The 26079-nt window shown below is 49.0% G+C and overlaps 1 protein-coding gene across 5 annotated transcripts; it reads left to right on the forward strand.

Annotated features, from left to right (window-relative positions):
• Positions 1-1534: 1534 nt before the first annotated feature.
• On the forward strand, positions 1535-26020 carry LOC311511510 (uncharacterized protein). Of its 5 annotated transcripts, XM_084612172.1 has the most exons (5): positions 13481-13527; positions 14186-14274; positions 15498-15624; positions 24298-24411; positions 24778-26020. In XM_084612172.1, exons 1-5 carry the CDS (start codon positions 13512-13514, stop codon positions 25881-25883), a joined length of 1452 nt encoding a protein of 483 aa, XP_084468298.1. In that variant the 5' UTR covers positions 13481-13511; the 3' UTR covers positions 25884-26020. The 5 variants fall into 5 exon arrangements, with proteins under 5 accessions (XP_084468299.1, XP_084468300.1, XP_084468298.1 ...); XM_084612173.1 differs by lacking the exons at positions 13481-13527; positions 24298-24411 and adding an exon at positions 1535-2809 and having other exon boundaries at positions 24775-26020; XM_084612174.1 differs by lacking the exons at positions 13481-13527; positions 24298-24411 and adding an exon at positions 1535-2809.
• Positions 26021-26079: the final 59 nt, after the last annotated feature.

Consider the following 26079-nt stretch of genomic DNA (forward strand, 5'->3'; position numbering starts at 1 on the left):
CTTGATACTCAGAAATGAGATATTAATTCAGACATAAAGGAAGTGTGGGGTGAGGTAAACACATGAACTTGATTCCCAGGAAGGGAGAGAGGAAAAACCCAGAGATGCCTTTAATCCCAAGCTGGGGTCTCCTGGGCAATGGGAAACATCCCTTATTTGCTGCTGCTAAAGGAAGCATGAGGATAATGGGTAGTTGGAGATGTCCCTGGGCTGGGATCAAAGGGGACTATTGGACAGAATGCAGCACATGTGCCCACCCTGCTCCCCAGAGCCCCTTGGGAGAGAATCTAGAGAACAGCACGCTATTTCTCATCTGCAGTCCCAGAAGAGCTGCCAGATCTCCTCGCTGCCAGCAATTCACCCCTCGGATTCAACCTGGGTTGATGGGATCCGTCTGCCCCTAAGTGGGGATGGGGTCACTGGACAATCTGAAATGGAAGGAATGACCCTGGAAGAGAAAAAGGAACAGAAAATTGAGAGGAAATAAATAGAGAGAAAACACCTATTCTCTTGCCTTTTCCCCTTCCAGCAAGACGTTTTATAAAGGCCATATTGACAACTCTCATGATAATTATTGTTTCCCTTAAAACCTCAGCTCCTGGAGTCAAGTGAAGATGTGATAATTTCAGCCTTCATTCTTAAAGTAAAAGTAAGTTTCTAGCCCTCGTGCCTGTGGAGAAAACTTCAAACTATGATCCGAATGCACCCTACAGGCTCAACAAGCAGAAGGCAAATAAAAAGAACCCCAAAGCTGTTATTTTTATGTAAATCTCATGATTTAAAAGCCAGTCTCATGATTTTGGAGAGCCTGACTGATGATTTTGGAACATTTGGGGGTTGGCAATTCTGTAAATGGAGAAATTCGTCACCATGAGTAGCAAAGGAAACGGAGATGCCCCACACGCTGAACAGTGACAGACTTTGGTTGTACCATGTCCCCGTAAGAGAAAAGAGCTGGGAGCACGGGCTACTGTGATTTCATTCCGAGACACTGGACTCATTTGCTGCCCTGAGACCTGGTTCAGGGCTGATCAGTAGGAAGATCTGAGTTAGCATCAAAGTTTTGTGTGTGTCAGAATTGCAGCTTCCTCATCAGGGAATTGAATGCAGGTCTCCAAGGTGATAGGAAGGGATACTCACTGCTACCCCAATGAGGAAGAAGTGGGAGGTCGTCCTGGCACAGACCATGAGGGAATCAGCCAGGGCAGTTCCTCAAAGGGCCTGTGGCTGAAAGGGGACCCTGCGGGGAGGGAGGTTGCTCTGGGATCTGTAGGGGTTTTGCAGCTGAGAGAAAGGCCAGATGGGGGGGGGGATGTGTGTGTGTGTCTGTCTGTCTGTCTCTCAGGACTCCCAGGGAGCTTTGTCAGCAGATGGGGGTGTCGGAGCACAGCTGGGGCAGTAGCAGGGGCAGGATGGGGGAGGGGTTTTTATCAGTTACTTAAACTGCAAAAGGGGGGGGTCACAGTTGGGGAGGAGGGTGTGGTCCCAGAAATGTCATTGTGCTCTGGTGTGAGAGAGTGGGGGTGGGGATTGTGCAAGCTGTGGTGTTGACACACACCTACACAATGTATTAGAAACGTTTCAAAACCATGCATGGTCTCAGATTGGAACAGGAACTCCTGGAAGCAGGTCTCTCCTTCATTGTCCTTAAGATCACAGTCTCCCACCTGCCATTGCCAAAGAAGGTCCAGGTCAATGGCAGAGTGTTGCCAGACTATGGATGCTGTGGTTCCCAGCTGCCCCCTTTGGGTTTTTATTCATGCCACACGGTTTCATCCTCCTGTTTCAGTCTGCTTAGGAGTTCTGCTGCATGATGGTGCTTGAAATGAATTTAAACACCACAATCATTTCCAGTGTAAACATGTAAAAACCTAGCAATCCTGTCCATCAGCTGAAATCAAATCTGTTGTCCTGAATGAACGAAAGGTACGATGTGAATGTGCATTTGCCCATCCTTGTTCTCCGTGGGCTGAGCTGTGCAGAAGAATAAGCACCACATTCAGTTGGGGCTCAGGAGCGTTCTGAGCGAAAGCTTGATGCAGGCCAAGGTCATGGACACCTTGGCTCACACTCAGCCGGAAGCAGCTGGACTCCCAGGACAAAGCACAAGAACAAGCCTGTGGCTCTGAACAGGAAACTTGGCACCAAGAAGCTGGCCAGAGCTGCCAGGAGCCCCGGAAAGGCCACCAGGACCAGGAACAGCACTAAGTAATAGGTAGCTGGAGCAAGCACCAAACCGGCAGAGAAAAGCCCCCCAAAAAGATCAAAGCTTCCGAGCCCCAGAAGTTTTTCAAGATCCCACCTGAAAGCAAGGCTAAAACCAGCCCCCAAGCCAGAGCAGCCAGGGCTACACCAGCGCAGTGAGAAAGAAGTAAAGAGATTTCTATTGGAAAAACTCCTCCCTCAGTGGCTCTTTTACCATAGACATCCCAGAGAAAGGCAGGTCTCTCAGGACAAACAGCCCTCTGGGGAGTAAGTTGCTGGGGGCAGGGGAGTCCCCTTATAGAGGGGAAGTGCTGTGTAAAACACCTGCCAGGTGAGTGATGCCCTGAAAGGGCAGCTGCCCGTAGCTCCTACATGAGCTTGCTCTCTTGGATCTACTTCTGCAGTTACTGTGGAGCTCACAGTACAGAGAGTGTGTCCCTGTCACTTCACCAGCTGCAGCATGGGCTGTGTCTGAATCTCATCTTGGATTAATCCCAGTTTTAATTCTTTCCTACGTCAATAATTTCACAAGACTCTGCCTCATGCTAACTTCCTGGTCACAGCCTGAATATGGGGATGAATGGACAAGTCTGTATTACTTTTGGTGAGTAAGTTATCATCGTACATGGCAGAAAACTCCACTGGAGGTGGGCAGTCGCCTGTTTAAAAACTAAAATAGCAAAGCTTTTCAAAACGGCCTGTTACACCTTCAGACCTTGTCATCTTTTATGCACACAATATAAATTGTGTTCGAGTAAAAGGCAACTTTAACATAGAGCATTGTTTTTTGTAACTTTTGGATGCATTGAAAGAGCAGCTGTTTAAAGTTAATGTGCTTCTCCTATTGCAGGACTGGCTGCAGAGTTTCTGTAACTTTAACAGATGTAGAGCTGGTTACATCTGCAGCTAACTAATTGCAGGATTAATATAGTACCAGAGAGCTAATTACAAAGATGTACTTCACAAGTCTCACGTTCTGGTCACACTGAACATTGGAGTAGGAATGGCTGGGTTTGTATTTCCCTTGGTTTTCTCCTAAGGACTTGGGCAAGTTACTTTAAATTCCCTGTGGGCCAGGAAAACACCCACCCTCTTGAAGTGGGTGTGGGAGTGGGCTGTTCATAGCACTTGGAATAAAGGAGGTTTATGCAACAGTTTGGTCTTTAACTATGCTGGGATAAAAATAAATAGTAAATGCCAGCCCCAGACACCAGCATCATAGAAACTTGAAAGTAGTGAGCATAAAATCAGCTGTTCTTGATGGGGGCAGGTATGATCTTTTACTAAAGATATATTGCAAAAGTAGCCATAATTTATATCCAAACTTTTGTTTGTTTTCAGATGCGCTATCAGGGAATTACTCCAAGTGGTCAGATTTAAGGTTACGGGGGAGTGGGGACGGGGTTACTTCATACTGTATTCACTGCTTTCCCAGAGTTTGAGTTTTGCTTAACTTGATGTTCTGGAAGGATGAGAGACACCACTGGGAAACCTCAACTCTGTGTTCACAATGTTTGTTTTTTGTTTGGTTGTTGTCAACGAAGAGATAATGAGTCTAATTCCTCCCTGCTCTATTTCCTCAATTCCAGTTTACTCCTACCCCATCTTTAGGCCTGAGAAAATAAGAACATGTAAATGACCTTCATAACGAAAATGATGTGAAAAAGCAGAAATATTGGAAGCTCAAATAATTCAGTTTGTTCTGTCACATGTTCTGTGTTTGTGTGTGTGTGTAAAAGGCGCAGCACGTTAATTTTCAATCACATCTTTCTTAACTCCTTTCAAACATTATGTAGGACATTCAGTATATCAAGTAGTTTGTTCAATGCGGTGACTTTGTCATGCGTTGCCCAGAACATGTGTTTAGAATTAGTTACGTTCACCCTTCTGCTTGCACATAGCGGAGTTTATTTCGTTCTGTGAAGTGTGTTGGTAGCTCCCATAATTAAGATTATTCTCTGTGTGTGTATAGAAGGCACAACCCATTAATTTAGTAATGCTGAAAATGTTCCCTTCTCCCTCCAGAACTGCCTCAGCATCACCTTCCCTTTGCAGATTAATCTGCTCCTGTGGCTCTGTGAGGAAAATAATGTTTCTATGAAAAAAGCCATTTTTAATAAAAGGCAGTGACACAAAATGGCCACACGATGGCGCTCATCAGCAATGAAAAGCAACAGGTTCTCCTAGTCTTCCCATTGATGGTGTCAAGGGATGGAACCTGACCCTCTCCAGTCCACAGAGAGGTTTGTTTGTCTCTCTGAGAGCCACACGTAAGTGTAAACCAGTTCCTAGAGCTGATGAACTGGGATTGGATTCACTTGTAACAATCCCAGTGTTGTTAGAAACAGCACCTTGGGCTGGACCGAGAATGGAGACCGGCCTTGAGCTGCCTGGTAGCAAAGGCTGGTTTCCCGGCTGCAACTGGACAGGCTGCCCAACTGCCGTGATAGTGTAAACAGCCCAGCCTGGCCCTTCTGGGGGCTTTGCGGCTGGCACAGTGCTGCTGGTAGACGTGCTGATGCCATGAATGCCTGCGCAGTGCTATGGCATGATGCCCACAGGCATGGAGAGGTCATGCCACCCCTAGCTGTGATGCAGGGAGAAGAGGAGGTAGTTTCACATGCCTGTTTCCAGGCTGTAATCTGGGTAGGGCCGGCCTTAGGGAGCAGCGCCGTGGTCAAGGAGGTGCCGTGTGGCAGTGGAGAGGTGCGCCCTGCCCGTGTAGCGTATCAAGCCATTCCCAGCTGCCAGGGGAGCGCCACATGGGGGGCACCAAGATTTCTCCTTGCTTCCTCCTGGCAGAGGAACATGGGGGGGAGTGGTGATGCACAGTTCCATCCATGTTCCTCCATGCCCCCCCCATGTTCCTCCATGCCCCCCCCAGGGGGCTGGGAGTGAGGGTGGGAGTGAGGAGCAACACCGAGCACTCTGTGCATCCAGGTCACTTTTCCCCACCTGGGCTGGGCTGTGAGGCGAGCATCAGCAGCTACTGCTCTCCTGCCCTGCCTGCCCCTTACGCAGCCCAGGTGGGGAAAGTGGCCTGGTTGCGGGGAGCCCTGATGTTGCTCCTCATCCCCCCCCTCCAGCTCCCTAGGGTGGGCATGGAGGAGCAGGTGTTCAAGGGAGGAGTGAGCAGCCGTGCCAGCTGTTCAAGGCATCCAGGTCAGTTTCCCCATGTGGCCACAGGAGGGGGGTGCAGGGGTTAGAGGCGAAGAGGGCACAGTGCCAGGTTAGGGGGTGGGGCACCATGCCCATGGGGTCAGGGGCACCGAAACACAGGTTCGCCCAGGGCACCAAGGCCAGCCCTGAATCTGGGGCACCCAGCTCTCTGGGAGGGATCCCGGCAGCTCAGTCTCAGGGCTGGAATAGGCCCCTGATTTAGGGGGTGCCCGCATGGTTTACAGCACTCTGATGTCTCAGAGAATCTCTCTCTCCCAAAGCTTCAGGCCTGTGGCCCTAGGGAAGCCTCCTGCACTGCCTCAGCTCCTTTCACTCTATGGAGAGGAGCCAGGGTCTGGGCTGAGCCAGGGCTGCTAGGCAGGTGGTAGAAGCTTCGGGAGCCCAGAATGTTTGCCCCTGTGGGGCGTTTTGCCCAAGACTTCTGGGACACAGTGTGAGGCAGGACCCCAGGCATCTATAGGGCCGGTGCTGAGCAGGGTTTACTTGGGATGGAGAGTGAATTGAGAGTGTCTCACGGGTTCATATAGATTTATTACCCTGGTTAGAAACTGGGTTTAAAACACTGCACTCATTATGAGCACAACTCAAACCTGCCCAGGGAAACCCCACTGGATTTTAAGTCTATCGGCTTAATCACTCAGCCATCATAGCTGTGTGTGAGTAAAAATCCCATGGCTAAACTGGTAAAGAACCACAATGCGCAGACTTGAAATCATCTGAAATACGGAATTCAAACAGCTAACCCGGCTCCCAAAGCCCAGGGGGAGTTTGGGGTTTGTTCTATTTACTTAGCCCTATGCAATAACACAGAAAGCACTTTTAAAGGTCCCCCCACCCCCCCAACCTGGGAAAGGGAAAGGATTCTCTGGATGTAGCTTGTTTTCCAGGAGGATTTCTGGATCATATAGCCCTGCCCTGCCCTTTGTTAGAGAAACCAGTGATGCACAGAACCAGGCTAAGAAAAATGTTTCCTGAAGTCAAGAATTGTTCCCCTGGAATAACAGCAGCACTGGGCTGCTGGAAATGTCTCACGAGAATAGCTAGAGCATTGGTGGTTCAGTAGTAGAAATTTTAGGTACAGGATGGGAGGTCTAGGTTTGCATTCTGGCTAATAGCAGGCTGAGTATTATTGCCTTGAAATTTCAGTAGCAAAATTCAGACCTAAATTATGGGTGAAGGCTTCTTTTTCTCATTTTAAATGTCCCTCATCATTTTGATTGGGAAAAGGTTTACACAAGGCCAAGGAAAAGTAAGGAGAGTTAAAACTCTGCAAGGGAGTGGGGGGGTCTCGGAGTGCCGGGGCAGGGGTGGAGATTTTCCTGGCGGGAGGGGTTCCGGGATAAATGAGAGGCTTTTTCTGGAGCACAGGGAGAGGTTTTGCAGTTTCATTTTTACCAAGTGACAAAACCTCTACCATGCCCCCCTCTGCTACTCCTCCAGCTCAGACCCCACTGACTCCCCAAATAATGTCCTACAGCCTTCCTGCTGACAAAGCCCCCTGTAAATCAGAGACAGACTCCCCTACTCTGCCCCTTCTCCAAGTTGAACCCTGCCTCAGGCAGGACCCAAACAACCCCCACCTAGCTGGATCTCCTGACAGCCACAGGTCTCTGAGCAGCTGCTCAGGGTCTCAAGCTGTTCCCTTCGGTCCCTGTGCAGGGTTAGCTATCGGTAGGGGTAGCTATCGGTTCCTACTTCATGTGCATAGTGACTATTCCCACCTGTCGCATGGGAGACTGGAGCTTGATTCTGTTAGGTGAGAAAAATTAAATATGAAGCAGTTATGCCAACCGAACCAAAGTCAGGCAAATAAAGGTTGCTGGGAAAGTTCCTGAATGAGATAAGTAGAATGAAAGAATACTTGTTTAAGTTGCAGGGAGTAAGAAAAAAGGGGAGGCCTGCATTTTTGTACCAGAAGTTCTGGGAACAGTTTGTTGAGATACGGAGGCACTGTTTTCCACTCCCTGTTCTTGAGTTATGTCTGTTTTTAACTCCTTGTCTTCTGGTTGACACCCATACCGATAAGAAAGTTAGTGAAGCATTACGATTTGCTAAAAGTTATCTACAATAAGGGGGTAGAAGTGCATGCATACTAGAGAAAGAGGATTTTAACTAACATGGAGGGGTGGGCTGCTTTATGAATAAATCTGTGACCCGACGGGACTGTCTATAAAAACCCACGAGTTTTACTCAGAGGCTGGCTTGGAGACGGGATGCTCTCTATTGTCGTGTGCACTCTTCAGTAAAGAGCTTTGAGTTCGGATCGTTGCCTGGTGTTGCCTGTCTCTCTCCGGTCAGACAACGAACTGTGCCCATCTGGGGTTCGAGTCCTCGACAATTCCCTGATGGGAAAGCTGTTACTTTGACACGAAGTGTATGTCTAGATTGCAGTTGCAGACCAGTGGCTGGCCTAAGCCAGCTGACTCGGGCTTGTGGGGCTCAGGGTAAGGGGCTGTTTAACTGCAGTGTAGACGTTCAAGTTTGGGCTGGAGCTGGAGCTCTGGGAACCTTCCCCCTCACTTGGTTCAGTGGCCTATAAACTGAAGACGAGTTCATAGACAGGGGAGAATACAGTGGGACCTGCCATAGGACAGACACTTCTAATTGCCAGCCTGGAAATAGCCTATGAGGTGAAAGTCAAAACTGGGTTGTTTGTAATTCATGCGTCCTGATCGCTAATGAAGGAGCAAAAGACTGTACAAACCAATGTAGCCTTGATATGTCATTTGCATCCTCAACCCTTGTGCCTGTGACAGGATCCCAAGGACAAACAGATTGTTACTCACCATGAGGAAGAGTGAGGAATCGGTATTTCCCTATTCCGTTGTGCAGGACAGAAGATGTGCCTCAGGGAATTTTCTTTCTCTGATTTTTTTTTCTTCATATTGATTAGGAAGGAAAGGCTTAGATCTGACAACTTTTCCAAGCTGCCATTGTGAAAGAAATAAGTGATCAGTTAAAAATGAACATGTTGCACAGGACTTGATTGGAACTAGAAAAAAAAGAACCGCGGTTAAAGTTGAACTCTTGGGTGAATGGAACAATCGGCTTTAAATTAAGCCTTGGGTGGCAATAGATGGTTTGATCAGACAGGACAACCTGATCCAGTTTGGTTGGTGGCTTGTGCGCTTATTTGTGTTTTGTGATAAATTGGAGAGGAGAGCTACAGGGGTGACTCAAGGGTTGACGAGTGTGAGAAGTTTAAAACCAAACCCAGCGTTTCCTGCTCCTGTAGGTGGTGACTGTTGAGGATTTTTCCTTCTCTACTGCAGGGTTTCTGGTCTGCCAGATTTTCTGCCCCTGAGGCCACCTTGCAGAATATGGCAGCGCAGTTTAATGATGAGCTGCAGGATTCACCAATTTAGGTGTGCAACAGCTGTATCCCCTGGATTGACCCTGGACCAAAACCTGCAGCCCTGGCAGCCCAGAATAACCTCCGGCTGATGGCAATGAGAATTTAGCTTTGTCACTAGCTGCTGGAACCTCAGATATGCCGTACATTTGTGCCAGACACACAGCTTCATCCAAAGAAGTGAAGGACGTAAGGGAAAGAGCAAAGCTAGCCATCTGCCGTGCTACTCCTTATTCCAGCGAGTAGCTTAGCCTGGCCCTTAGGCCTTCTTGCTGCCCCTGCTACCTCAGTGAGCAATAGGACTTAGGTTTAGTAATCGTAGCTTAATCTATGCGTTTTCCCCCTGCTACCTTCCTGGAGGCCAGCAGGTCTGGTTAACCCAATAGAAATGCCTAGCTCAATAGAGCTGGCGGTGTGCACACCAATATTTACAATAACTGAGGTATTTTACCAGTATTCCCCCTTTCACAATTCTCCACCAAAATGTTACACCAATAAAGTAAAAACCAGCAGGATCTACTTAAAGGGGAAAAGGCAAAATACCACATTTATTGTGAATACAGAAAGAATCATAGTAAGCAGTTAGTTATAGCTATAACATTCCATTCAATTTCATATTTATTCACATATTCATTCATATACACACACACACTCACACACACACAGGTTCTGCAAGGTTGTTATCATAGTTACCAGCCTTAGAGTTGCTCATGCCAAGGCACTGGCCAGGTGGCCTGGACATGAGGAGGGAGCAGGGCCTTGTCAGATGGTCATCTGATGCTGCTGGAAGTTGGTTTGCAGAATCAGACCCCAAAGTTCTCACTTTCTAGAGTCCATTTTTATAGGAATTTCTTCCTATGCCAGTCTATGGGAATTGCTTCTTCATGCTGTTGCTGAATCAATCAGCAGACAGCACATTCCTGACGGCTCCGTGCTGCCAGATGTTATCTTGTTCTTCGGTTCTCCCATCCTTGAGGCTGTTGGGTGGATTCCAGTCTGCCCTCCGGGGGTCCTCTGGTTATTTCCACTTGACGCCTTCTTCAGCCGATGGACACTGGATTCTTAGGCTGGCACCTCCCTGATCATTTTATTTATTATCCACACCAAGCATCCATCCACATACATCCTCTATCTCTATTTTAATCACAATTGTTAACGAAGCGAGATGAATACAACAAAAGGGCGGGGAGTCTCTGGGTGCTGTTTCTGTTGTTACAGAGTATCGCTTTGAGTCTCTCTCTGTGTGAGTAGTTGTTGTTACAAAGAATTGCTTTGAGAACAGACTCTGTCTTAGAATGTACTAACACAATTAGCAGCTTGCAGGTTTCACACACAGAGGGAGAGAAACAGTACCAACACCCAAGAGACCTCTTAATTAGTAATACCCTGGAATTTAAACTATGGGGAATCAAACTCATTTGTGATTTTAATACAGAACTTCTTTACTATGATCCAACAATCCACATCCCATTATTGGCTGGCCCTGGCACAATGGGGTCCCCAGTGTCGGTTAGGGTCTCTATAGTGCCTGGCGCAAAGAAGGCCCTCGTCTCAGTTAGCATTTTACAGTGCAAGTGAAAACTGTGGCCTTCGTTTTGATGGCGGTTTCTGCAACATGTGGCACAATGGAGACCCTGATCCCAGTCAAAGTCTGCACTGGAACTGGTTATCCCAACTCAGTCCAGAGCATTCCGGGCGTGCCGAGGGGAGGGCAGGAACAGCATCAGCGGGGTAATGGTTACATCCGACTTTGAGTCGTGTGCAAATTTCAATGGGATCTCAACACGCTTAGGGTTTTTTATTTTGTTATAATCATCATTTTGCAGCCTTGTCTGGCTTAATCTCAGTCTTCTCCTTACCAAAGTATACAGGCACTGTAATACTGGAGCCCGCCGATACATGTTCCCAAGGCTTGCTGTCTTCCTCAAGTGACAGAAGGGTGATACCTCCAGCTCCTTGTAATCACGCCTGGCAGGAAGGAGACCCCTATGTGTATTCCCTTGGGAGGCAGGGGGAGCTGGGAGACCTGGACACTGTGGGGGTCTGGACAGAGAGAATGGCCAACACCCTGTTTCCTGGCAACTGATGGCCTGGGCCCTTCCCCCCTGCAAGGTGAGAGCTAAAGGGTTGGAGAACAAAGGAATCAGGTGACCTCCTGGCCCGGGAAAGGGACAAAGCCCAGGGGAGGAGGGGCTGGAGGGAGTTTTCAGTTTGGGGCTGGCTGGGACGTGGAGTGAAGAGCAGATGTGGTTGTCTGGCTCACTGCCCCCCAAAATGGACCCAGCTGAGGGGTCCTGTTTTCTGCACCTACAAGCTCTGTGTTAGACCATGTTCCTGTCGTCTAATAAACCTTCTGTTTTACTGGCTGTCTGAGAGTCACGTCTGACTGCAGAGTTGGGGGGCAGGACCCTCTGGCTTCCCCAGGACCCTGCCTGGGCGGACTCGCTGTGGGAAGCGCACGGAGGGGCAGAGGATGCTGAATGCTCCGAGGTCAGACCCAGGAAGGTGGAAGCCGTGTGAGCTGTGTGTCCTGCTCACAGAGAGGAGACTTCCCCAGAGTCCTGACTGGCTTCATGGGGAGCAGTTCCAGAGCATCGCCCAGGGACTCTGTGACAGACCCCTCAGGGGGTCGCAAGGTAGTTACATGGGGGTCGCAAGCTGTCAGCTCCATGGGGCTGACAGCCCCAATCCCCACTAAATTACATTTAATCCCCCCACATTTTTAATTTATAAGGGGGGGGTCACACTCAGAGGCTTGCTATGTGAAAGGGGTCACCAATACAAGTTTTAAAACCACTAGTCTAGATCAGTTTTTCAAACTTTTTTTCTGGTAACCCAGTTGAAGAAAATTGTTGATGCCAGTGACACAACCGAGCTGGGGATGAGGGGTTTGGGGTATGGGCAGCGCTCAGGGCTGGGGCAGAGGGTTGGGGTGCAGGGGTGAGGGCTGTAGGGTGGGGCTGGGAATGAGGGGTTCAGGGTGTGGGAGGGGGTCAGCTCTCTGGGCTGGGGTGCAGGCTCTGGGGTGGGGCTGGGGATGAGGAGTTTAGGGTGCAGGAGGGGGGTCCGGGTTTGGGGGGGCTCAGCGCTGGGGCAGGGGATTGAGACGTGGGGTTGGGGCAAGGGCTTACCTCTGGCAGCTCCTGGTCAGTGGTGCAGCTGGGGTGCAGAGGCATACTTCCTGCCTGTCCTGGCACTGCGGACCGCACTGCGCCCTGGAAGTGGCCAGCAGCAGGTCCGGCTCCTCATGGCTCTCGCCCACAGGCACAGCCCCCTTCCCCCAGCTCCCATTGGCTGGGAACTGGCCAATGGGAGTGCAGAGCCGGTGCTCAGGGCAGGGGCAGCATGCGGAGCCCCCTGGCCCCCCCACCTAGGAGCTGGACCTGGTAGGAACTAACCTGGCTTAGCCGGGCAGCACTGCTGATGGGACTTTTAATGGCCCAGTCGGCAGTGCTGACCAGAGCTCTGCGACCCAGTACTGGGTCATGACCCACAGTTTGAAAATCACTGCTCTAGTTTGTAAAAATTGATCTAAAATTCTTCAGATTTCCACACTTTTCTCTTTAATTACTGAACATTGGTCTCAGCTCTCAGATTTTGCCTTTTTCCATGTAGAAATCCTCTTCGGTTTGGGGATATTTCCCCTGTTTTTTAGTTGCAGCCACTTCTCCTGTGCTGGAAGGAATTGTTGCTTTGAGTCATTTTCCATTCTGGCTGCTGCAGAGGGTTAAATGATCAACTTTCCTCCTCTCATGCTGGTTATTACTTCTCATCTTACTGTTCTCTAGGTGCTTACAAATTAATGGTTTAATAATTGGTTCCAGTATCTTTCCAGGTATTGAAGTAAGACTTGACTGATCTTTCATGCGGCAAGTGGTCTTTGTCCCCCTTTTAAACGATAGGTACTATATTTACCTGTCTTTTGGGACCTCAGCATACTCCAGAAGTTCTCAAAGATTATTGCTAATGTTTCTGAAAGCATTTCAGCTAATTTCACAACTATCCTAGGACAAAATTCATCAGGCCCTGATGACTTTAATGAATCTAACTTAGCTAAATATTCTTGAATCTGTTCTTTCCATATTGTGGGTTTCTGCTCCTTCCCCCACATTGTTAGTAATTACTGTTTTAAGTATCTCGTCGCAATCAAACTTTTTTGTGTGTGAATATTGAAGCAAAATGGGATTAAATACCTTAGTCTTCCTGATGTCAGCTGTTACCAGCTCTTGGAAGTGGCCAGCATGTCCGTCGGTGGGGCCAGCAGCTCCGCCGCACGCTGCCCTTGCCTGTGGGTACTACCCCTGAAACTCCCATTGGCCGCGGTTCCCCATTCCTGGCCAATGGGAGCTGCAGGGGGTGGTGCCTGCAGGCAAGGGCAGTGCGCGGAGCCCTCTGTCCCCCTTCCCCAGGGGCTGCAGGGACGTGGTGCCAGCCGCTTCTGGGAGCAGCACGGGGCCAGGGCAGGCAGGGAGCCTGCCTTAGCCTCACTGCGCCACAGGGCTGGCAATCCCATGGGCTGGATTGAAAGCCCTGATGGGCCGGATCCAGCCCGTGGGCCGTAGTTTGCCCTCCCCTGCCTTAGATTTTATTTTAATGGGCCTCTACTGACCATTTCTCTGAGTTTGGGGTTGTTTTTTTTTGTTTTGTTTTTTACAAAGTCTTGTGTCAAAGGCTGACTTTCAATAGATCGCAGCGAGGTAGTTGCCCTGCTACGCACAAAACCCTGACCCATCAAGTCGTCTACGAATGATTTAGCACCAGGTTCTACAGGAACATGCAGTGTGCAACGGGTGAGAGGCAGCTCCCTTCTGTCCGCACTCCGGTCCCGACATGAATGGCTCTCCTCACCGAGAGGAGAGGGAGGGAGGCTATCGGTGCTGCCGTATCATTACGTTTAGGGGGGATTGTGACTTAGAGGTGTTCAGTCATAATCCCACAGAAGGTAGCTTCACCAAGCACAAGCTCCTCAGCCAAGCACATACGCCAAAAGTCTGACCCTGCGGTTCCTCTCCCACTAAGCAGGATTACTATTGCAACATTGAAGTCTGTTTATTCCAGTTCCATTGTCCTTATTTTACTGCTCTCATTCCTTCCTTTCTTCAGAGTCATGAAATCTATCGTTTCATGATCACTTTCACCCAAATTGCTTTCCACCTTCTGTTTCATAACCAATCCCCCTCTGTGAGTAAGAACGAAGTGTAAAATGGCTGCCGCCCGATTGCTTCTTCCATCTTCTGAAACAAACATTCCAAGAACATGTGGGACTCTGTGGTTGGATAATTTTTCCAGCACATGTCTGGGAAGTTAACTATGTTTTGACTATTTCTCTTATTTGCACGAGGGCGTCTAGACCATCAGTCTGCAGGGAAAGAGGCTGCAGGGAATTGTAATGTGAAATTACTAAAACCTGTTCTGAAATCTCTCCACTTGCCCTTCTTTCCTTCACAGGCTGCAGTGTGACATCCGTGTTTTGCTCCAGATCATCCCATCCTTCTCTGGGACAGGGAAGGGAAATGGCTGCAGCAGAGGCAGTTCAGGTAGGGATTATGGGGAGTTGCTGGTGGGTTCCTGTTAGAAGGAGGGGGGCAGTAAATATATAGGAGATGGGGGCTTCTGGATGGTTGGTCTGGAGGTGGGAGGTGGAGGAAATATACAGTGGGGAGAAGGGGAGGGGGACAGGATGTAACAAAGGGATTTGTTTACTTGGGCCCGAGATCAGGGGTGGGCAAACTTTTTGGCCCGAGGGCCACATTGGGGTTGCTAAACTGTATGGAGGGCCAGGTAGGGAAGACTGTGCCGCCCCAAACAGCCTGGCCCCCGCCCCCTCCCACTTCCTGCCCCCTTACTGCTCCCCTCAGAACCCCTGACCCATCCAACCCCCCCGTCCCCTCACCACCCCCTCCCAGAACCCCTAACTGCCCCCCCCCGCAACCCCATCCCCTATTCAACCCCACCTGCTCCCTGTCCCCTGACTGCCCTGACCTCATCCACACCCCCGCCCCCTGACAGGCCCCCCAGGACTCCCAGGCCTATCCAATCCCTGTTCCCCATCCCCTGACCTCCTCCGCCCCATCCAACCCTCCCTGCTTCCTGTCCCCTGACTGCCCCCCAGGAGTCCCTGCCCCTTATCCAACCCCCTCGCTCCCTGCACCTTTACCATGCCGCTCAGAGCAGCCGGACTGGCAGCCGCGCCGCTTGGCTGGAGCCAGCCATGCTGCCGTGCTGCCCAGAGCACTGCCCATGCGGCGAGCTGAGACTGCGGGGGAGGGGGAACGGCAGGGGAGCGGCTGGGGGCTAACCTCCCTGGCCGGGAGCCCAGACTGAGCTGGGAAAAGTGACCAGACTCCAGGTGCTGGAGCCTGAACCTACCGGCCAGAGTCTTGTATGAAATAAGAAGGAAACACCCACCAACGATGATTGGGGAGATGCCCCATCCCCTCCCATCTAGCTGCTGGCAATGGGGAGGGTGTTGGGATTCCTACCGGGGGCTGTTCCTGGGCCGTGCTGGATCCCCATCTCCTCTATTAGCCGCAGGCTAGGATTTGTGTGATGAATGTGAAGACTCCTGTTGTCTCTATCTACTGTTCAGAAGAGGGGCTCTCTCTGTCTCTCCTCACCCTGATGCCTCCTGGCTGGCAGGGCGGGGTGGGTGTTGTTTGTCTGCTTCCCTGAGCTGCCATCTGGTTGGCCCTCCTCTCCCATGAACAGGGGGGTTGTCACTAGGCAGCAGGCACTGAGTAGGGGGCTCTTGCTCTTTCAGGGGCCAGTGACCTTCGAGGAGGTGGCTGTGTATGTCACCAGGGAAGAGCGGGTTCTGCTGGACCCCGCGCAGAGAACCCTCTACAGACACGTCATGCAGGAAAACTATGAGAATGTGACCTCGCTGGGTAAGGATTCCTGACCCCTCGGTTCTTAGGAGGGGAAATTAAGATTTAAAGTTCACAACACCGACAATACAACCTTAACTCTGCCCTGGTTCAGCAACACCTGGACAGGCCAGTGACATATGTGTGTGCACTGTACCCTCCTCTGCTACAGAGCACTCTGGGAACAGAGCACAGGAGCAGTATAGCACAAAATCTAATGCCTTCTCTCTGCTAAGCCAAAACTTGGGTTTAGGTCTGGCATAGCAAACAGAAGCTTCATACACGTGGGCTGCACCCAAATACTGAGCCTACTGCACACAGACCAGCTCAGACTTCTAAAATGTTACCACCCCTTTACCCTGGCCCTGAGGATTTCTGCTAAGTCATCGCCTTCACTTACCTCTCACAAGGCCCTGGAGACCTCTAGCATGTATGCCACCAGACTGCTGACAAACTCCATGGCAAGGACACATCCACGTGCACCTTACTGACACAACCTACACAGTATTCAGCACTTAAACGAGGCACACCTGTTCCGTCAAGGTTCACATGCACCTGTCTTTATATCACAGTCGCCGATGTGCCAAGCTGCTTCAGCTCATCCTACCACCATTCCATTGACATACAGCTGACCCAGTGCACACAGCTGGAGTACATGCAGAGAAATGCTGGTATCCAAAAATGTAGAACACAACACAAGAAACTGGCATGTTCTCTTCGTCCTTCCTCATATCGATTATAAATTAATACATTTTAAGGCCAGGAAGGACAATTAGGTCATCTAGTCTGATCTCCTGTGTTGTACAGGCCATGGAATTTTATCCACTTACTGTTGTGTTGAGCTTAATATCTTGTGTTTGACTAAAACATCTTCCAGAAGGGCATGAAGGCTTCAGGAGATGGAAAATCTGTCACTTGGTAGTTTGTTAACCTATGCATCACCCTTACTGACCTAAGCTCCAGGGTTAGGGGGTATGGGCAGAGTTAAGGTTGCATTGCAGGGGTGGCGTGGAGTTCAGTTCTTCAGTTCCTGGTTTTCAGAGGTTTTAAATTTAGCTACCATCAACATGGTGGAAGGGCATGGGGCAGTAACTGGGCAACCTGAACTCTGCATTTATCTACTTTATGGATATTTAATTTCCTTGAGTTTTTAATGGACTTTTTTGCCACTGATAACTGCCACTAGCTGCCAGCAAAACTATGTTGGATAGGGGTGGGATAGTGAAACTTGTATGTGGTCACCTGGCCAAAATCTCCATGTGGATTTTAGAGCACCTTAAGGATATTGCTCTTAACCCAGAAATCTTGGTATCAAGACAACATTTCTAAGAGAAACTCCTGCAGAATGTCAGAAAAATCCACCACACGCATTTCTCTGAAAGCTGTCAGTGACGGGGCTCCGATTCAAATGCACTGGTGGAGTTCGGGTTCAGTGGCCACAGCATGTCCTCTTGAGCGCACGCATTAGTGTGAGAGCCGATTGCTCTGGCTGTTCAGAGCCTCAGTCTTGCTGCACACGTGCGTTTCAATCTCTTTGACTCGTCAGTTTGGCTTGTGCCAATCTTAAGTTTCAAACTCTACAATATTGAACGTTTTCAGTGCTGCTTCCCCAAAGAGGCAGTGGGGGCCAGGGACCAGCTGAGATAAATGCCAAGTGACTGCGATTAGTCAGGGGACCGTTCGAACTGTGGTTTGAGCCTAAAGTCTGCAAGGAGGTGTTTATAAGAGCAAAGTGATTTTTGTAAAAAAGCTGCTTTTATGGGGGCTGTATCTCAGGTACTGCTTGATCAAATAACCCCATCTTTGGACCACTCGCCCTGCCCTGCCCCCCAATGATGAGCAGTGTGTTTCAAGACAATATGAGTAAGAATGTAAATTTCAGAAAGATTAGAATAGCTGACCTTTAACCAGAAAGTAATGCTGAGCCTTAACCTTAACTCTGCTGGGAACACTTGCACATTCGTGGCAGGTGTTACACAGGCCCGGCTCTCGGCACCAGCAAAGCAAGCCAGGGCCCAGCCGCTCCCTGGGGAGGAGAGGGCGAGTCCTGCCGGGAAGACGGGGCTGCACCCCCCTCATCTGCGCACTGGTTGCTGCTGCGCTGCCTTGGGCCACCCCTTATCTCTGGGCTTCTCTGCGCGGCCGGGCGGGGGGGGGGGGACAGCCCCTGCAGGCACTGAGAGAAGGTAACATCACTCCCTCCGCTTCCAGCACTGCCTGCGAGCCTCCGCCCCACCTGAGCTTGGGGCGGCAAAAAACCTAGAGCCGGCCCTGGTGTTACAGGCAGGTGCTTCCCTCTGTAGACAGGAGACTGTGTGAGGTTCTTTCAGAGGAGTCCTTGAGTCAAGTGAAAGCAGAGAACAGTGGGAGAAGAGAAGATGATGGGGGGGGAGGATGGTGCTGAGGTGCCACAAGGCAGGGAGGGCTGAGAGCCGCACATTGTAACGAGAGGGAATCAGGGATGGTCGGGTACAGTGGAAGGAGGCGGATGGAGGGAGTCAGGGGGAGGCACTTCTGGGAACGGTGCGAGTGGGAGAGTGGAGAGTGGGAACGGGGCAAAGGGGGTGGAGGGCCCAGCAGTGGTGCTGTTCTAGAGGAAGGTTGGGTAGAAGATCCATTGGACATGGGAGTGGGAAACGCTGGGGATCGAAGCATGGGAGGGGGAAGGGATTGGGGGGTGGCTGCTCTAGGGAGCAGGGAGGGTCCTGTGGGGCTGGGGAGGGAAGGTTTCAGGGAGAGAGAGAGAGATTTGGGGCACTCCCACTGAGACTGCTTTTGCCAAGGTCTCTAATAAATGTTAGCTAGGCAAATCTCAGAGCCAGTACTCCATCCTCATCCTCCTCTACCTGTCAGCCACTGACCATGGTCCTGTTCTTGAAAGCTGATCTTCAGTTAGCCTCTCCTGACTCTCCTCCTACCTCTCTAATCTCTCCTCCAGTGGAGCCTTAGGAGAACTCTCCTCATTCCCTTCCCAACGTCTGAGGGGGATTCACAGGGTTACCAAGCGAGGTAGTCCCTGTAATTTGTAATTAGTTCTTTTTGAGAATAGGTAAAATAAACATCTCTCAGGGATGGTCTAGGTATACTTGTTCCTGCTTTAGGGCTGAAGGGTGGACTAAATGACTGCTTGAGATGCTTTCTACCCCTACAAGACCAAGATTTTATGATTCTTTATCCTATCCCTTTGCTACATCCTTGTCTCCCTCTGGAGAATGTGAGGATTCAATTAGTATTTTTTTTAATGAAAAATATGCCAGCTTCTCCTCCCACTTCGCCTTTTTACCCACTGGGTGTGAATGGGTTTATTCCTCTCATGGGACAGGGAAACAGTGGCTGTTGAAGTAACATGGGCTTTTTTATATTGGCATGGATACACTATCAATAATTGTCCACATATGAATGGAGCACCTTGGAGAGAGAGTGGAAGACCCAAGACTAGATATTAACTTGTAATGACTGTGACCCAAGGGAAGCAGAACATGGAAACACAATGGAATTGCAATTTAGGACTAGGTTACAAACAGACAAAAAGCTTGCTGCTGGCCAGGGCAAAAAGACCAAGAGAGGGAGACAGAGAGAAAGATGAAATAGAGGAGGCTTTGGGAAAGCCGGGCAGGTGACTCTTGCAAATGAACTTCGAGTTCAGTTTTGTTTTACCAGACTAACCTATGGATCTTCAAATGCTGTATTCAAGTTGCCTAATCAGTGTCTAATCTTGTTCTGAAAAGCCTGTATTGCACTGCTGCAAATACTTAGTGGTTGCAGCACCCAACAGGGACAGTGTTTAGCAGGAGTCTGAAATCATTTGCACTTCCTGGAGAAGAGTCTGTCTCAGAGTTGTGGAGCTGTGGGGATCACCCTTGTGCAAAGCTATGCTTAAGGTGTAGCACACTATAGGTATGTCTACACTGCCTCCCAGCCTGGGTCCATAGACTTGCAGCAGTGGGCTAAACGTAACTGTGTAGATGTTGTCGATTGGGCTGGAGCTCAGTCACTCAAGCCAAGGGGGGGCTTGAGAGCCTGAGCTTCAGCCTGAGTCACTGTGTCAAAGAAATGTCTACACAGATTTTTTTAACGTGCTAAGATTAGCATCACGAACAAACATCTGTGAAGCCAGGCTGATTGGCTTGCTCCCTGAAGCAGTGTAGATATAATGGGGGCAGAGACTGTATAAAGACTGTATATAAGACCTTGTAAAACCATAACTTTTTATCTTCCCTGTCAAAGCCCTTCATGGCCTATCCCTTCCTTGCAAATCATCTCCCATTTGGTACTGAGGTGTCAATTCCCTCCTCCGATTAGCCTGTGGTGCCAGCCTTCATCACCCACTTGTGAAATCTTAAAACATGCTCCTTTGTGGACATGGAAAATTATAATAGGGTGATAGGTTTCAGAGTTACAGCCGTGTTAGTCTGTATTCACAAAAAGAAAAGGAGTACTCTTGGCACCTTAGAGACTAACCAATTTATTTGAGCATAAGCTTTTGTGAGCTACAGCTCGCTTCATCAGATGCATACTGTGGAAAGTACAGAAGATCTTTTTATACACACAAACCATGAAAAAATGGGTGTTTACCACTACAAAAGGTTTTCTCTCCCCCCACCCCACTTTCCTGCTGGTAATAGCTTATCTAAAGTGATCACTCTCCTTACAATGTGTATGATAATCAAGTTGGGCCATTTCCAGCACAAATCCAGGTTTTCTCCCCACCCCCACCCCACAAACCCACTCTTCCGTTGGTAATAGCTGATCTAAAGTGATCACTCTCCTTACAATGTGTATGATAATCAAGGTGGGCCATTTCCAGCACAAATCCAGGGTTTAACAAGAACGTCTGAGGAGAGTGGATTTGTGGGGGGACCCTAGCAAGGGACATAAAAGGCAATAAGAAGATATTTGTTCAAAACTTTGGGAGCAAGAGAGAGATGAAGGAAAGTGTAGGTCCTCTACTTTGCAGGGAAGAAGGGCTAATAACTGATGACATCAAGAAAGCTGAGGTGTTTAATGCTTATTTTACTTCAGTCTTTATTAGAAAGGTTAACGGTGACCAAATACTCAACACAATTAATACTAACAACAAGGGGGAAGGAATGAAAACCAAAATAGGGAACAAACAGGTTAAAGAATTCTTAAAGCTATGTCTACACTACGCAGCTTTTAGCGACACGGCGGTGTTGCTACAGCCATACTGCTAAAAGTCACACAGTGTAGCTGTGTTTGTCAGCTCCCCTGCCGACAAAAAACTTCAACCCCCGACAAAGCATTGTTCTCACTGTGCTTGTCATCGGCAAAACTTTTGTCTTTCGGAGCGTGTGGGTATGTGTGTTTAACACCTCTGAAAGACAAAAGTTTTGTCGTTCAGTTGCCAGTGTAGAGATAGCCTTAGATAAGTTTGATGGGTTCAAGTCGGCAGGGCCTGAAGAAATTCACACTAGGGTACTTAAGCTGAATCAATTATGGAACCCTTAGCAGTTACCACTGGGAACTTCTGGAGGATGGGTGAGGGCAAACATAACACTTGTCTTCTTTAAAAAGGGAAACAAAAAGGTCTCAGAGAATTATAAACTATTAGGCAGCCTAACTTTGGTACCTGGAAAGATACTGGAACAAATTATTAAACAATCAACTTGTAAATACCTAGAGGATAGTAATGTGGTAAGTTATAGCCAGCATAGATTTGTCAAGAACAAATTGTAGCAAACCAACCTAATTTCCTTCTTTGACAAGGTTACTGGCCTAGTGGATGAAGGGAAGCAGTAGATCTCGATAAATGTTACCCAGAAAGACCACAGACTTGGTTCGGTGGTGAAGGCGATCCACCAGTTCTACTGCCCTCAAGACACAATATTAGCTTCTCGGATCAACGTCTATGGGTACAGTAACACATGAGTGTCCAGTGGCAAGGACTCAGCTCTCAAGGCTGGACAAAGGGTTAAGTCAAGGTACCCCTACATTTATAGACTGAGAATAAACAACTTACATACCATCTTACATGTTCCATGACATCTGCTTTGTTACCTCCCTTTGTTCCTAGTATCTTGGACAAAACATCCCTATTCATTATTCTGTCAAACCACCTCCTCTTTTACTAGATTGGGATGTAGCTGTACTAGCTGGAATATATTTACGTAAATATCTAGTGCCTAGTGCACTAGCAACAATGTCGCCCAGTGCATGTATCGGACAGTGAACTTGGAAGCATCTGCTTTACTACGTGGCCTGACTTTGGTTCACAGCCTCTGGTTCAGGTCTCAGATCTTGGCGCCAAGCCCAGTGATCCAGGCTCTCTCTCTCTGACACAAGGGAGGTTGCAGGTTGCCCATCGCTGAAGATTTCTAAAAACAGGTTGGACAAATACCGGTGCCAAATGGTGTAGGTTGAATTGGTCCTGTCACATCTCAGAGGGCTGGACTTGATGATTTCTTGGGGTTCCTTCCATCCCTACATTTCTATGATTCTGTGCTTTCTCCCAGGTTGCCCCTTCCTCCTTGGAGGAACTCCATAAACATCCATAGTTACCTCATTATCCTCTTTCCTATCCCTCTGTACAACTCCTCTTTTCCATGAAGCCTTCAAACACGTGAGAACTGTTGGGGTGCTGGGGTGCTGCCTCTCATGATGACCAATGTTGTCTCATTGGTTCCTTGTGCTTCCCCATCTCTATTCAGGATAACTGCACCTGTATTCCCCCTTTATGGTCCAGCAAGGACACCCAATCTCAGGCTCCCCTGCCATCACCTTTCTTGGGCAGAGACCCACATCTCTCTCCCTCCAGACTGGGGTACTTCCAGGCTGCTTAACTCCCTGCCTACAATGTAAATTCCCCAGCAAAGTAGACTTCTTCAGCAGGCCTTCTTTGCCTTCCTTTCGCAGAGGCTATGAACAGCGTAACTGCCCCCGGTTAAGGTACCACACAGCCCTTTCCAAGCCAGCATTTATTCTTAAGGTAAAGCATTACAGAGAAAACATACTAAAAACAAGAAAAGAACTAGCACACAGGCCAATAAGCTTACCAGAGTTCACCCAACTCCATCAAAGGTTCTGGCATTTGAACAGACCTTCAAATGCCTCAAAGGTTTTTTTTCTGTGGTCACATAAGAGTTCTTAGCTCAGAACAAGCACCACCAGGCCTCTGAGAGCCACCTTTTCTCCAGTTTGGGCCTCTGAACTTGGCTTCATGTACCAGGTGCTCAGCCGGCAATGGGTTTCTCCTCAGGGTACAGCTTGAAAAGGTTTAGTCTGAAGGTGAGAAGTTGCTTTCCCCACCCCGCAAGTATTTCCTAGGAATCCCACTTAACTTTGCTTGCCTAGCACAGTGGTTCTCAACCAGGCATACACAGACCCCTGGGGGTACACAGAGGTTTTCCAGGGGGTACATCAACTCGTCTAGACATTTGCCTAGTTTTACAACAGACTACAGAAAAAGCACTAGCGAAGTCAGTACAGACTAAAATTTCATACAGACAATGACTTGTTTATACTGCTCTATATACTATACACTGAAATGTGAGTACAATATTTATATTCCAGTTGATGTATTTTAGAATTATATGGTAAAAATGAGAAGTAAGCCATTTTTCAGAAATAGTGTGCTGTGACCCTTTGCATTTTTATGCCTGATTTTGTAAGCAAGTAGTTTTTAAGTGAGGTGAAACCTGGGCTACACAAGACAAATCAGGCTCCTGAAAGGGGTACAGTAGTCTGGAAAGGTTGGGAGCCAGGGGCCTAGCACATAAATTCAAAAAGTCCCCAAAGATGTTACAGCCAATCCCACAGTAATACATACCCACTCATATTTCTAAGATACTCCTTAGAAACTTAGCATAATAGAAGAACCAGGGAGGGGAAGGTTTGGGGCAAAGAGCTCCTGTGAGTCGGGAGGGCTGGGGGCAGCGGGATGGGGTGGGGATGCGATGGAGCAGCTGCTGTAGGGAGTTGGGATGTGGGGAGGGCTGGACGAAATGGAGCTCAAGGAGCTGGAAGGGTTGGTGCTGGATGGAGTACGGGGAGAGTAGGTGCCAAGGAGTGGATGCACCAGCAACAGGAGGGAGGGAAGGGAAGGGACGCTTGTTTGGCAGGAGCCCTGGGGAGTCAGGAGCAAGGAACATTTGGGACAGTGCGGGGGAATGGGGGTTGTGGAACATGGTTGGGGGCAGAACATTTGGGAGACCTGGGAGTGAGGAGGGCTCTGCTCAATGGGAGGGGAGAAGAGAAAAAGAGTGGGTGCTGCTTGGGTGCAAGGCAGTGGGGAGGACTGGAGAATGGGTGTCGTAGCAAGTGAGAGTGCTAACTGCACCTCTGTCCCCTACCTGATGTCTCTGACTGCCCCTGCTCAAGTGTCAGGCCTCGTGTCTTTCCCGCTCCTGCAGTGCATCTGGGCCTCTCTGTGTCAGTGAGAAGTAGGTCCAGGGGGACTTCTCCTCTGGCTGGAGTCTTCCCTTCCTGGGAAACGGAGTCACCTTCTCTGGGTTTCAGGAGCCCCTTTGATGCTGAATATCTGGCTGTGTGTCGTGTCGTCCCATCCCCTGTCCCCCCCCTCCAGTGAGTGGAGGTGGGGTTAGTTAAATCCCTCATAAGTAGGGTGTCCTGGGATTTTACTCCGTTAAAATGGGCTGGGGTTAAAATAATGGAACTTTTTTTGGTGACAAATGTCCCATGAATTCACATGAATTCATTTCTCTTTCCATTGAGCAGGGTTTGCAGCTTCCAAACCTGATATGATCACCCATCTGGAACGAGGGGAAGAGCCGTGGGTTCTAGATCTCCAGGGCTCTGAGGAAAGAGAGATCCTGGGAGCCACTTGCCAAAGTGAGGAGAACCAGCTGAACACCTGCCAGGGCCAGCAGGGAACAGCTGGGCTTTCCTGCAAAGCCCTTGTGAACCCTCTAAGTTCAGGATTGTTCCTAGCAGGCATCATATCATCTCACTACATATTGCTCATGACTCTCTACCCTTCCTGACTGACCCCTGGCAATAGCTCCCTCCATTCCCCCTCTTCCCTGGAATGTGTGGGTGGGATATGGAGACAGAATTGATCCCCTCCTCGCTACCCTGTGGGGAAGAGTTTGTGGGAATGCAGTCCCTAATATGTTCCACCATCTCTCTGGCTGTTATTTTTGTTCTCCATGTTTCCTTCACTTTTTCAGAGGTGTCTCTTTTCTTCTGTCCCAGCAGGTGGCAAGATGGTGAGTGAGAAGAAGGAGCAGAATCCTCAGCAGGAAGAGGCTGAGCAAATGCAACCACATGCGGTCAGATCCAAAGGGAATGTGTCCCAGAATCATGAGCAGGGAAAAGCCTGTGAGTGTCAGCACAAGTCAGAGAAGTGGCAGGAAAACCAGTCAAGGGAGAAAGTTGGTAAATCTATTAATTATGAGGGAACTCAGAAGGGGCTCAAGGAAACCAAAGCCCAGCAGAGCATCCCTGTGGGAGAGAGAAATAACACATGCTCTGAGTGTGGGAAAAACTTCCACAGCCACTCACACCTTATTAGGCATAAGAGAATCCATACTGGAGAGAGACCCTATGCATGCTGTCAGTGTCGGAAAAGCTTCACTCAGCGCTCACACCTTCTTACACATCAGAGAATCCACACAGAAGAGTGCCCCTATGAATGCCATCAGTGCGGAAAAAGCTTCAAGGAGAGATCAAACCTTATTACACATCAAAGAATCCATACAGGGGAGAGACCCTATGAATGCTGTGAGTGTGGGAAAACCTTCAATCATAGCTCAGCCCTCGTTGTACATCAGAGGATCCATACAGGAGAGAGACCCTACAGATGCTGTGACTGTGGGAAAAACTTCAGTTCCCAGTCAGACCTTATTAAACATCACAGAATCCACACAGGGGAGAAACCCTATGAGTGCTGCAAGTGTGGGGAAAACTTCACCCAGAGTTCTGCCCTTATTACACATCAGAGGATCCACACAGGAGAGAGGCCCTATGAATGCTCTGACTGCGGGACAAACTTCAGTCAGAGCTCAGCCCTTGTTACACATCAAAGGATCCATACAGGAGAAAGACCTTACAGATGCTGTGACTGTGGGAAAAACTTCATTTACTGCTCAGACCTTATTAAACATCAGAGGATCCACACAGGGGAGAGACCCTATGAGTGCTGCGAGTGTGGGAAAACCTTCACTCTGAGTTCACACCTTATTGCACATCAGAGGATCCACACAGGAGAGAGACCCTATGTATGCTGTGACTGTGGAAAAACCTTCAGTCAGAGCTCACACCTTATTAAACATCAAAGGATCCACACAAGAGAGAGGCCCTAGGAATGCTCTGAGTGTGGGAAATGCGTCCATCAGAGCTCAGCCCTTATTTACCAGCAGAGAAGCTGCAATGGAGAGAAACACCATAACAAAATTGTCTAATTTCAGAAAAAAGAAAAGGAGGACTTGTGGCACCTTAGAGACTAACAAATTTATTAGAGCATAAGCTTTCGTGAGCTACAGCTCACTTCATCAGATG

The sequence above is a fragment of the Lepidochelys olivacea genome (genome assembly GCF_965140295.1).
Source record: "Lepidochelys olivacea isolate rLepOli2 genome assembly, chromosome: 23".
NCBI classification, from domain to species: Eukaryota; Metazoa; Chordata; order Testudines; family Cheloniidae; genus Lepidochelys; species Lepidochelys olivacea.

What these genes read in the sequence shown, in the direction of transcription:
- LOC311511510 (XM_084612172.1), top strand. An exon ending in CTGCAGCAGAGGCAGTTCAG is followed by an intron (nt 14,275 to 15,497) that starts GTAGGGATTATG and finishes TTGCTCTTTCAG; the next exon opens with GGGCCAGTGACCTTCGAGGA. An exon ending in CCTGGGAGCCACTTGCCAAA is followed by an intron (nt 24,412 to 24,777) that starts GTGAGGAGAACC and finishes CTGTCCCAGCAG; the next exon opens with GTGGCAAGATGGTGAGTGAG.